The sequence below is a fragment of the Crassostrea angulata genome, chromosome 9, assembly GCF_025612915.1.
Source record: "Crassostrea angulata isolate pt1a10 chromosome 9, ASM2561291v2, whole genome shotgun sequence".
Classification (NCBI taxonomy): domain Eukaryota; kingdom Metazoa; phylum Mollusca; class Bivalvia; order Ostreida; family Ostreidae; genus Magallana; species Magallana angulata.
Window position 1 is genome coordinate 8,489,525 of NC_069119.1, and position 12,735 is coordinate 8,502,259.

The window sequence follows — 12,735 nt, forward strand, 5'->3', positions numbered from 1 at the left end:
TATTTATATTATTTGCCAGATATCCAAGATGGTAAGCTTTCATTTACATGTAATCTTTTTTATCAATATCTAAATACATATATGTATTTTATTTTCTATTGAAAACGACGTGCATTTCATTTTTATAGTGAACACATGCACAGTACATGTTAAATACATTTAAATATATATATCATAAAAATGAAAATTGTTCGAAAATATTCAAAACTGTGAATTGTCATATGCTTAAGTTTAAATGATAATAAAAATAAAAACCGACCCTCTCTCGGCAACAGTAAAATACAAGTGATTTTACAAGAGAAAAGGCCAATAACTTTTTTTTTTTTTTAAAGACAAGGCTTCCACCCGAACACCCCTCGCAAGTGCAAACTTGACGGAGGCGTTATCCCTTCATGCTTATCTATGATTAAATATAAAATAATAATTTTTGAAAGACATCTCCTTATTTCAATATATTTTTAACCATAAAAAATTAATAAGCATTGAAGTACATTTAAAATTCTATCAATCATATTTTTTAATTGCAGATAATTTCGAACATCAACAGCCTTTGGTAAATGTAAAACGAAAACGGGTGGTAAAGTTTTGCGATCAGGAAATCCTGTTGATGTTGAGGAGCTACCAGACTTATCCATGTGCTTGGGTCCAAATACACAAATCGATGGTTGATAACATCCATCAGCTTCCATTAGAAACGCAGAATTTGTACAATTCCTCTAATGCAAAAGAAATAAAAGATAGGCTTTCTACAAAGTTATCTAAATTGCTGTCTGTATCAGACCTCGATATAAAGAATATCACGATCAGGTAGTTTATATATTGTTTAAATAGAACTCTTTGTAATGTTCAAAATTATTTCTAAATAAATGTTCATATAAAATTCAACCAGCTTCAATTTTATAAATATAGTTGATAACTATTTTTGGTTTTTTTTTAGGAATGAATTGAAGAAGGTAAGGGACATAGAAATCAAATTAGCACAACCTGTTCATAAAAAACAGACCGGGGTACGTGCGACCACTGATTTGAACAAATTGGATGTAAGATCTCAAATGATGCAAGATCTGTCCTCTTCCGAAGAGGATTTGAATGAGGCCAATTCCGATTCGTCTACGCCTGCTTCTTCAAAATCTGCATCTTTGACCGGTCCGTCTACATCTACGTCTTCATCTTTGCCCGGTCGGTCAAAATCTTCATCTGTGCCCGGTTCATCTAGATTTTCATCTACGCCTGGTACTTCTAGACCATCACCATCTCAAAAAGGAGTTCGCAAACTGCCACTTCTGAGCGTTATGCGGGAAAATCAAGAGGCGTATTACATTTTTATAACAAAAAAAGTACCAAAACTTCTTAAAGCTCTTGGTGTTGACTCTGACGAGTCTGATTAATTTAATAAAACACTTGAAGAACTCGTTTCCTGTATATTTTTTAATTCCATTAAAAAGGGATACATTTCCTCTACTTGTTATAATATGTATAAACAATTTTGCGGTATTTTTTTAAACATTGATAACGTTTCGGTCAAATATGTCGTCAAGTATCATTATGGAATATCTTGAAATTACTTCGAAAACATAAAAATATTATACATTATATACGTGTACCTTAAATTACGTGAAATTAGTCTTTAAAAATATCATAATTGAAAGAAATCAACATGCTTATTCTTATAAACAACGCACCCGAAGTCAAAAATTAAGTTCAATGAAAACAATTTTTTGAACACATATTTTCTTCAATTTTCGTGTTTGACATGTCCCCTCAACTAAAAGGTCCGCAGTCCGAAGTCCTCTGTCTGGTGTCTGAGATTCCGAAAATGTTCAGTAGGGAGCGGCCACCGCTATAACCATTTGGCAATATAGGCATTCATCTATATATAAATAAAATTTCAATCAAATTAAGGGTGATTTTAAATAATGAGATACAAACAAGATGCTTTAGGAACATGTCGTCTGACCTTAAATAAATGGCAGTTGATGATGAAACCTACTGTAATCAACATCCTTTGTGCTAAATATATTATTCCTTATTTTATCTTTAAAAAAAAATCAGTTCAATGGACACTAGCATGTTGACTGGTTATATCACCTTGACCTTAGTATCAATTAATGACCCCATGTCAGGGTCACCAGACACAGTTAGGTCATGAGCAACTTTTATGCCAAGTCAGCTGTTTACTTTTCAATACTCAATACTTATGGAATGGACATGAATTTTTTTGGTTGACAGAAAGAGATAGAAGGAGGGTGATCAAACAAAGATGACATATCCTGTACTTTGCTTGAAGTGTGTTCAATTACATTGTATGAAGAAAATGACAAAGCAATAGAACAAGCTGGTGCTTACTTTTGTAAAACCCTGTATATTAATTCACTGGTAACAACCATGACCTATAGAACACCTTCTTCAGAATGTCAAGGTCATTCAATTTTAGGAAACTCCTCAGCCGTTCCAAGTTGCTTTCTTCAAAGACCTCCTTCATGCCTTGACAACGAGACAGTGCTACATCATATCTGTAAATTAATAGAAATCAACATTTAAATACCAGTATAGAAACTCCAATTATATTGTTCAAAATTCAGTGAATTTGATTATCAATTCATCAGTCACAAATTCAAAGTGTAACTGCATGTTGCCAATGTGAAACAAATATATGACATTATATGACATTATATATACATGTATCATATGACAATGTCACAGTTCTTGAGATAGAAAAAATTACAATATATGTAGGTAACAGATGACAAAAATTATCAACGTGGCCGTGTGTTGTTTTTTGCATGTGCATTTTATTTTGAGAAACTTATTTAATCATCAAAATTGACCAAATATAGACAGAATATGGACGACGATTACATTCACACAAGTAGTGTAAAAACCAGAGTTCTACGCCAGATGTTTTACTATAGGCTCCTCAAGGCTCCTCTGAGGAGCCAATGACGTCATCCATAACCATAGCAACACATACTATTGATAACGGTGGAAGGTGGGAAATCCCATGATGTCATAGGCATTGAAGATCAAAGGGAATTTATAGGGGGGGGGGCTAAACAAAAGAGCTATTATATTCAACAACAATAGGAAGAGTAAAATTAGTTGGCAGTTGATAACGGTGGAAGGTGGGAAATCCCATGATGTCATAGGCATTGAAGATCAAAGGGAATTTATAGGGGGCTAAACAAAAGAGCTATTATATTCGACAACAATAGGAAAGGTAAAATTAGTGGGCATTGATAACGGTAGAGGGTGGGAAATCCCATGATGTCATATGTATTGAAGATCAAAGGGAATTTATAGGGGGGCTAAGCAATAGAGCTATTATATTCAACAACAATAGGAAGAGTAAAATTAGTTGGCATTGATAACGGTAAGGATGGGAAATCCCATGATGTCATTGATATTGAAGATCAAAGGGAATCTATAGGGGGGCTAGACAATAGAGCTATTATACTCGACAGTAATAGAACGATCTGAAATTAGTTGGCAATAGATCTATTGTCATCTATAGAGTCACAAAACTCCCTTGGAGGGATCGAAGGGTGTCATAAGACACCGATCTATCATCATCGGTTCTTGAGGGTGGGTATACAATAGACCTATTATTCCTATAATCAAAAGGGGGCAATAGTTACATTAAAAAGAGTTAAAGGTACGTTAGTCATGCAATACATTATACGGGTAATGACATATTTGAAACGAATGAGTAAACATGGGTCATTTAAACCCTCGTTTAACAAGAGATTTAAAGGTAGCTTTATTCATCCGAGACATCATACAGGTAAGGACATGTTTGAATCGAATGAGTAAACACGGGTCTTCAACCCCTCGTTTTACAAGAGAGGATAACACAAAATCTCATATTTTCCCATCAGTTTTCTGTAAGGTTTTCTTTCGTTGAAGAGATCGAAAAAATACACATGAGGCATCAAAATTCCTTGGCTGTCTGATGAAGAAGTAGTAAGATCAATCAAGCACACTAAGTTCGCTATTTAATTTAGGAATACATAAGAAATATCGTATTGGGTCTTGACAGGTAAACTCAAACATAGGTGTAATATTCTAAATAACCATAGATATGGATCTGTGTCATATAACTTGCAGACTCCATCACTCCTAAAAAAAAAAAAAAGTCGTATCGTTTCCATTACTATGGTCTTACATCATCTGATTGAATGAATCTCAATACACCCTTGGAATGCTAATGATGTAGCGACTTTTGTTGTTATTAACCTACCTGTTATATAAGGACTCCACTGGAATAAAGCTTGTAACAAGGCTTTCATGGGCTATCCTTAGGTAATAACTTTTATTAGTATGTCATGTAATCTATGGAATAAAAGTATTGAACAAATTGATTCTTATGAACTTATATAGTGCTGTGATAATGTCTGGGTTTTTTTTTTAATTTGATGTATTTTCATATGTAATCATGACATTCTGTGATATATTTACCTGAATAAAATGAAATGAAATAGTTACCTAGATTTTAAACACCCTCATTGACTCGGAATTTCCGGGTCCATTAATTTATTCCATTGACACCATGATTTGACAATTTTACAGTTCTCTGGGAACAATACCCTGGAACGGATTTTCCGACTATTTTTAGGCCTTTCTATTGTCGTTCAGTACAATAGCTCTACTGTTTACTCCCCCTATAGATTCTTTTTTATCTTCAATCTATCGATAAAGATCTTTAAATAAATGGTTTATAATTTACAATCGGAAAATTGCTTATCCGAACCAATCAGACAACTTGTTTATATAATATCACCATGGAGATATTTTTCTTGTATAAATTAATGAGATCTACAGTGTTAAATCAGTTGCATCATAGTTGCGGAAGAAGTAACACCGTAGAGTTTCAAAGAAGTTCATATTGTGTTTCCGTTGGATTTGGATAATATATCTGTATAAGGTAGGATTTTGTTTTTAATTATATACATATTATATTTCATTTTTTTTTTTTTTACATAATTAAAATGAGCATTCTAAAACAATCACTTAATCGTTGTGTCATTTGAGGTATTATAAAATCTTGAACAGTTTGTTTAACGTTTGGGGGTTTTTTTTCCAGATGAGTGGTTGAACAGTGTTGTCATTCTTACTGTAGAAATAGGTTTCAGTCGTAAATTTAAAGGCCCCGATCCTCATTTAACGAATGAGTAACCAATTTTACAACGTAAACAGACTGTGGTTGATATTACTTGTATACATACCTTCAAATACATAAAATGTGTTAGATTAAAAGGGATTTTTTAATGATAATTAATTTCATGTATTTTCATATTTTACAGACAACATCATGCCTGTTTCTCAGTTTACCTGTGAAGATTGTGGCAAAAGCTTCACACGTCAATCGAATTTACATCGACATCGAAGAACTACCCACCATGTAGACACTTTCAGCTGTTCTACCTGTGGGAGGCGTTTCAACAGAAGGGATAATTATCTACGCCATACAAGGAATCATATTAGAATTCCAGATCAAGGATCTCCACCGATAGTTGGTTCTGAACTATTAACCGACTCACAAATCCAAGAAAGCATCCAAAAAGAAAATGTGTGCCCCAACTTTCAAAATCAAGTGGGGAGTGGCATACCACCAAATGACCCTCAAGGTAAGTACTTAAACGTTTTTTTTTTGTTTTTTTATCATATCAAATTGCTCTCACCTATTTTTTGAATATATGAGTGATATGCATATTGAATAAAAACGGAAACGGGCTTTTATTTTCACAGGTTCTCAATTTGGTGATACAAGAAATGATAGAGAAGACTGCATCACTTCAGAAGAAGCTATTCATGGGAACCTGAAAAAGATATCCATATCGGCTGACGATCAAACCAAATATGACCCTTTGACATTTCTCAAATCGAAAGAAGAGAAAGTGAGATCTGTCCTGCAGAACGAACGCACCAAACGAAAAAGAATGAAGTTTTACCTCACCTTACAAGTGCGTTTCACCAAGACAAGAGGGGATCAAGTGGAAGTTGCAGAGCCTCACTTCCACGGACGCTGCCACATAGTATTAAACAATCAAGACATCGAGCATGCTCTGAGGGAAAGTATTATGAAGATTGTGAACTCTTTCATTGAATATCAAAGAGAAGGGAGTAACTGGGCGCTGGACAAAGTCCTCGGAGTGAGCATTCATGTAGTCCAGTACAACCCGATCAAAGGTTCCAGTTACCTTCCGTTACCAGCTAAACTCGCCAGCAAGAAAGCCATCATCAATGTCCAGAATACCGATCAAAAGTGCTTCATGTGGTCGGTGTTGGCTGCTCTTCATCCTACAACGGGGCATCATGGGCATCCAAATAGGCTGAACAACTACATTGCTTTTCAAGAAGAATTGGATTTTACCGACATGACCTTTCCCGTCCGCGTGTCCGATATCCCAAAATTTGAACAAAAGAATGGATTATCCATCAATGTTTTCGGCTACGATAAGAATGAAGTCTACCCTCTCCATCTCACCAGAGAGAGAGGGTTAAAACATGTTGATCTTCTCGTCCTTGACAGAGGAGATAATTCACATTACTGTTGGATCAAAAATTTCAACAGACTCATGGGAGACCAGAATGGAGATAATAATCAGTATCATTACTGTTACTATTGTCTCCATGGATTCACCAAAAAGAAACTCTTAGAAAAACACCTACCTTACTGTCAGGTCCATGGCGCCCAGAGGACCGAGATGCCGAGTGAGGAAGAGAAATGGCTAAAGTTCTCCGACGTCTCCAAGCAACTCAGAGTGCCGTTTGTAGTGTACGCAGATTTCGAAAGCATCTTAGAGAGGCAATACGGATGCCAACCGGACCCTAGCAAGTCGTCCACCATTAAGCTAGCGAAGCATGCACCCTCCGGATTTACATATAAAGTCGTAGGACTTTCACCAGAGACCACAGAAAATCATGTGACCTATCGTGGCCACGAGGCCGTTGACGTGTTCGTCGACCATATGATCAAACTCGAGGGGCGCCTTTTGAACATGTTGCGCAATCCCAAACCCATGGATTTGTCCGAGGAAGAGACAAAAGCTTTACGGGAAGCGACTTTATGTCACATCTGCCACGGAAAACTAAGGAACGATACCGTTCGTGATCACTGTCATGTGACGGGAAAATTTCGTGGTGCAGCTCATAGTTCCTGTAATCTGAATTATCGGTTACGTGAGCGAATTCCCGTATTCTTTCACAACCTCAAAGGCTACGACGCTCACCACATTATGAATGCCATCGGCAAGTTTAAACATAAAAAGATTAACTGCATCCCCCAGAACCACGAGAAGTATATTTCGTTTTCGTTGGGCAGGCTAGATTTCGTGGATACGTTTCAATTCATGTCTGCCTCTCTAGACAAACTTTCCACCAATCTAGCCAAAGAGGGCATCCATAAATTTCCTCATCTCAAAGGTTACGTCGCATCCATCCATCCCGAAAACCAGCAGACCAAGCTCCAACTTCTCAGAAGAAAGGGCGTGTATCCTTACCGTTACATGAACTCCGTCAAGCGATTTGAAGAGACGTCACTGCCACCACAACAGGCTTTCTACAATGATTTAGATGGCAAAACCGTGTCCGACCAGGATTACTTACATGCACAGCGGGTTTGGGATGTCTTTAACATTCAAAATCTAGGACAGTATCACGATCTGTACATGGAGACAGACGTTCACCTGTTAGCAGACGTGTTTGAGAATTTTCGTGACCTTTGCATTGACATGTATGGTCTCGATGCGGCTCATTTTTATACGGCTCCAGGACTGGCTTGGCAGGCTGCCTTAAAGATGACAGGGGTTGAACTAGAGTTGTTGACCGACCCGGATATGCATCTGTTTGTGGAAAAGGGGCTCAGAGGAGGCATAGCCATGATTTCAAAAAGGTATGCGAAGGCAAACAACCCCTATCTCAATGACTATGATCCAAGGCAACCCTCAAACTATTTGATGTACTTAGATGCCAACAATCTGTACGGGTGGGCCATGTGTCAGCCACTGCCCACTCATGATTTTTGTTGGCTGACGACTAAAGAAAGAGAGACTCTCGACATAAATGCCATCCTCCATGAGGGAGACACTGGTTACGTTTTTGAAGTCGATCTAGACTATCCCTTGGCATTGCACAACAGCCATAGCGACTATCCTTTAGCTCCCGAATCCTTCAAAATTGAGCCTGCGATGCTTTCGAGTTATCAGAAAGATCTTTTGACCAAGCTTGGAATGAAGGAAGGTTCTTGTACCAAGCTAGTCCCCAATCTTTTTGATAAGAAGAATTATGTCGTTCACTATCGGAATTTGCAACTCTACCTCGCGCTGGGGATGAGGCTTACTAAAATTCACCGGGTACTGTCTTTCAAGCAGAGTCCCTGGCTAAAAGCCTACATCGATTTCAATACGAGCAAGCGAAAAGTTGCAAAAAACGAGTTTGAAAAAGATTTTTTCAAACTCATGAATAATAGTGTGTTCGGCAAAACCATGGAAAATCTGCGAAAAAGAGTGGACATTCAACTCGTTCACCACCAGAAAAGGCTTTCAAAGCTCTCGGCCAAACCTGGATTTAAATCCTTCAAGATCTTCAATGAAGATCTGGCCTCTGTGGAACTAACCAAATCAAAATTGGTTCTAAATCGACCCATTTACGTGGGATTTTCCATTCTGGAACTTTCCAAGGTATTGATGTATGAATTTCATTACAACTACATCAAGAAAAGGTATGGTGGGCGTGCAGCTCTCTGTTTCACAGATACGGACTCTTTATGTTACGACATATCTACCGAGGATGTGTATGTCGACATGAAGGAAGACCACCATTGTTTTGATTTTAGTGATTACCCAGACACCCATTTTCTTCATAGTAATCAAAATAAGAAAGTACTCGGGAAAATGAAGGATGAATGTCAAGGTCATGTCATGCGAGAATTTGTTGGCCTTAAACCCAAAATGTACAGTTTTGTTTACGAAACTCAAAACAAGAATGAAAACGTTTGTCAAGAAGAAAAGAAAAGAGCTAAAGGAGTGAGTAAGGTGGTCGTGCAATCAAACATACAACACGAGAACTATAGACAGTGTCTATTGAACAGAGAGTTTCAGATGGAGTCGATGGTGACGTTTAGATCCTTTAATCATCAAATATTCACCATCGTTCTAAACAAAACCAGCCTGAGCCCCTTTGATGACAAAAGGCATATTCTAGAGGATGGTATTCACACCTTAGCTCATGGTCATTGTAAGACATCTCCTGTATAATGAAGATGTCTATTATCATGTATATCTTGTAAAATATGTGTTATTGCTATACTTATTGTAATGCTGAATAGTGAATAAATGAATGAAAAAAAATATTGTCGTTGAATCTTAGTTAAGGACTCCGGGGGGCCCCCGCGGATCCTAAGGTTTCCGGATCATTAGGTTTCCGGATCCTTAGTATTCGGAGCTTAAAGGTGTCCGGTGACCTTTGATGCTGGAATCGGAAGTTACCGGAAACTTTAACCTAATTGGTTGCTATAAAAAGTGTAATGGACCAATCACCGACGAGATCTCGTCTATAAAACTGGACCTTCCGGTCACGTATGCCATTATGCGAGAGGACGCTAAAGGACCAACATGTATTCTTGCAATCACTGTTCGAACGCTTACGTCTGGCCACACGACCTGAACCGTCATGTAAAACACAAACACATAGAATGTCAGCAGCGGCAGCAACAACAACAACAGCAGCAGCGACACCATCCACTACAGCAGCAGCAGCAACAACAACAGCAGCACCAACTACAGCAGCAGCACCAACTACAGCAGCAGCATCAACTACAGCAGCAGCACCAACAACAACAGCAGCAGCAGCAGCAGCAGCAACAGCAGCAGCAGCACCAACTACAGCAGCAGCAGCAACAGCAGCAACAGCAAGAGTTTATGTTTCAACACCCTTTTACGGCCAACGTTTCGGGACCAACCTCCTCGGGCAAAACGTATTTCGTGAAAACGTTGTTGCAACATTGTATGAGCAAGATTTCCCCTCCCCCAGAGAGAATTCTATGGCTCTATAAGCGATGGCAACCCTTATACGACATCATCAAATCTACGGTGTATCCCTCAGTCGAATTCATACAGGGTATACCGTTAGACCTGGAGCAAGATTCGTTTGTTCACCCAGGAACGAGGAATCTCGTGATTTTAGACGATCTCATGTCGACAGCAGCCAAAGATTCTAGAATCAACGAATTGTTTACCGAGGGTAGTCACCACAGAAATCTATCGGTCATGGCTATCAATCAAAATCTGTACTATAACAAAGATCCCACCCAGAGAAGAAATTGTCACTACTTGGTTCTGTTTAATAACCCCGTGGACAGACAACAAGTCATGACCTTGGCTCGACAGATGTATCCCGACAACCCTCAACACCTGCTAAGACATTTCAAAGAAGCCACTTCCAAACCTTATGGATATTTGTTGGTTGATTTGAAACCAACTACATCTGAACATCTGCGCATGCGCATTGACGTCTTGAATCCTATAAAACAGCTAGAAGCAGAGAATGTGCCTCATTCTCCAAGAGACATCCCTACCGAACAGACGTATCACCAGCCAATTCCTCTTCCCCAACAATTGTTAACAGAAAAGTCGGAATTTCAACACACGACACCTGATTTTGAAGATATGCCTTCCTGTGACGATTGTGGTCTGGTCTTTGAAAATATGCATGACCTTCAAAGACATGTGAAAAGATGGTGCCCAGAGAACGAAAAAAGGAGAGATGATGTTGAAATGGAGGAGGATCAGTCCGATTGGACCCCTATCAAGCCGGAGAAGAAGGAAGATGAAGATGACCGGGAACATGACGTCTTTAATGCTCTCATGGATAAGGCCAGAGAGAAGAACGAAACAGAATGGAACCAGAAATACAACAAATACATCAAAGAGGGATTGACTCGAGAAAAGGCCAGAGAGAAGACCGAAGCAAAGATGAAGTCAAAAGACTTGCAAACATTTGTTACTGGATACGCCGATCTCATCCAATACATTCTAGATTTAAAGCATGGTTCCATACATGCCACCATCATGGATGACGTCTCGGATTTCCAGTCTAGAGGCTACGGCGAACGCAAATCCATCAGAATGGCCCTGAATAAAAACCGTCATCTCCTCGACGAAATGTGGGACGACGAAATGGAATTCGATGAACGAGATAGTGAAACGGAAGAAGAGGACAGTGATGAATCTGAAGAAGCTTAAATGTCTTTTGAGAAACTGTTTTTCCGTCTTAACGAGATATTATGTATCATAGCTTTTGTTTGAATAAAAATTGAAAAAAAAAAGTATGTCTTGTTGTACATGTCATTTACGATCACGTGATCAAACGTTATATAATAGGGTCGGTTACGTGGAGGCTTCATTTCTTTGATGTCCGACAAAGAGGAAGCATGTCTTGGGAGAACTATCTCAAGCAAGTGTATTACAATCCAGTGAATGCCGGAAGTTTTTCCGGGCCGGACAAACTGTATCGATATGTGCGCAAAGAAGGAAAATACGTTCTGAGCAAATATAAGATCAGGAAATGGTTACAGAGGCAAGACGCTTACAGTCTACAGAGAGGAGTCCGAAGACATTTTAAGAGAAACAGAGTCGTCACCCTTGGTATTGACGACCAGTGGGATGCAGATCTCATGGATATGTCGAAATACGCCAAACAGAACGACGGGGTTGCCTTCGTTCTGGTGGTTATTGACATATTCTCCAAGTTTCTTTGGATGCGCCCTCTGAAGGACAAGAAAGGCCAAAGTGTCACTTCAGCCTTTGAACATATTCTTCGGGACGGTAGACGTCCTACCCGAATTCGTACCGACAAAGGACAGGAATTCCGAGCCCGAGTCTTCAACGAATTTCTGAACACCCGAAATATCGAGCACTTGTACGCCCAGAACACAGAAACCAAGGCCAATTATGTAGAAAGGGTGATTAAAACGATCAAGGCTAAAGTGTATCGATATATCACCTACCAACAATCCTATCGTTACGTGGATCACCTACACGACTTTGCCGCCAACTATAACGCAACGTATCACAGAACAATCAGCATGCCTCCTGATAAGGTGACAAAGGCGAAGGAGACGGACGTCTGGTGGAGAATGTATTGGCCCAAGAAGGCACCCGTAATATCTAAGCCTAAACGAGTGAGAAAACCCTTCAGATTCAAAGTGGGAGATCGTGTGCGCATCAGTCACCTGCGGAACGTTTTCACCCGCGAATATGACGAGAAGTGGTCTGGAGAAATATTCGTGGTATCGGAGAGACGCCTAAGAGGAGGATTACCCGTATACATACTTAAAGACTATCTGGACGATGAGATTAAAGGAACCTTTTACCAAGCGGAACTCCAAAAAGTGGACGTTCGTGAAGATGACGATTTTAAAGTGGAAAAAATATTAAGAACCAAAGGTCGTGGACGTAATAAACAGTACCTTGTAAAATGGTTACATTGGCCTACAAAGTTTAATTCGTGGGTCAATGCAGATGATATGAAAGGATATCCTTGATGATATATTACTTAACTATTATTATTATTATTGTTATTGTAAATTTCTATAAAAAGAAAATAAATATGAAAAATCTAAAACATGTGTTGTTATTCGTCGTGTTTATAGATTCAAATCAGAGAAAAAACATCTCCATGGTGCAGGGATGGTGTCGATTACTTTCAAAAATAATCGATTAAATTACAATGAATTTT

General features: G+C 38.7%; 2 protein-coding genes and 1 long non-coding RNA gene across 6 annotated transcripts in view; 2 read left to right on the plus strand and 1 right to left on the minus strand.

The window, feature by feature from the left end:
- Positions 1 to 225: 225 nt before the first annotated feature.
- Positions 226 to 1,388, plus strand: LOC128163323 (histone H3.v1-like). The gene is made up of 2 exons (XM_052826891.1): positions 226 to 807; positions 938 to 1,388. The coding sequence occupies exons 1-2, from the start codon at positions 608 to 610 to the stop codon at positions 1,386 to 1,388; spliced, it is 651 nt and encodes a 216-aa protein (XP_052682851.1). The 5' UTR covers positions 226 to 607.
- Positions 1,389 to 1,413: 25 nt separating this feature from the next.
- LOC128163279 (tyrosine-protein kinase JAK2-like) overlaps positions 1,414 to 12,735 on the minus strand; it is a 100,074-nt gene continuing 88,752 nt past the window's right edge. For all 4 annotated transcript variants that reach the window (XM_052826827.1, XM_052826823.1, XM_052826822.1 and 1 more), the window contains 2 exons: positions 2,347 to 2,513; positions 1,414 to 1,870 (listed from right to left, as the gene is read on the minus strand). In XM_052826827.1, the coding sequence (XP_052682787.1) occupies positions 2,366 to 2,513 (148 nt within the window). In that variant the 3' untranslated portion in view covers positions 1,414 to 1,870; positions 2,347 to 2,365. The remainder of the gene's footprint in view (positions 1,871 to 2,346; positions 2,514 to 12,735) is intronic.
- LOC128163282 (uncharacterized) lies at positions 4,725 to 5,958 on the plus strand. The gene is made up of 3 exons (XR_008240776.1): positions 4,725 to 4,921; positions 5,301 to 5,624; positions 5,746 to 5,958. It is a non-coding gene; the product is annotated as an uncharacterized LOC128163282 (long non-coding RNA).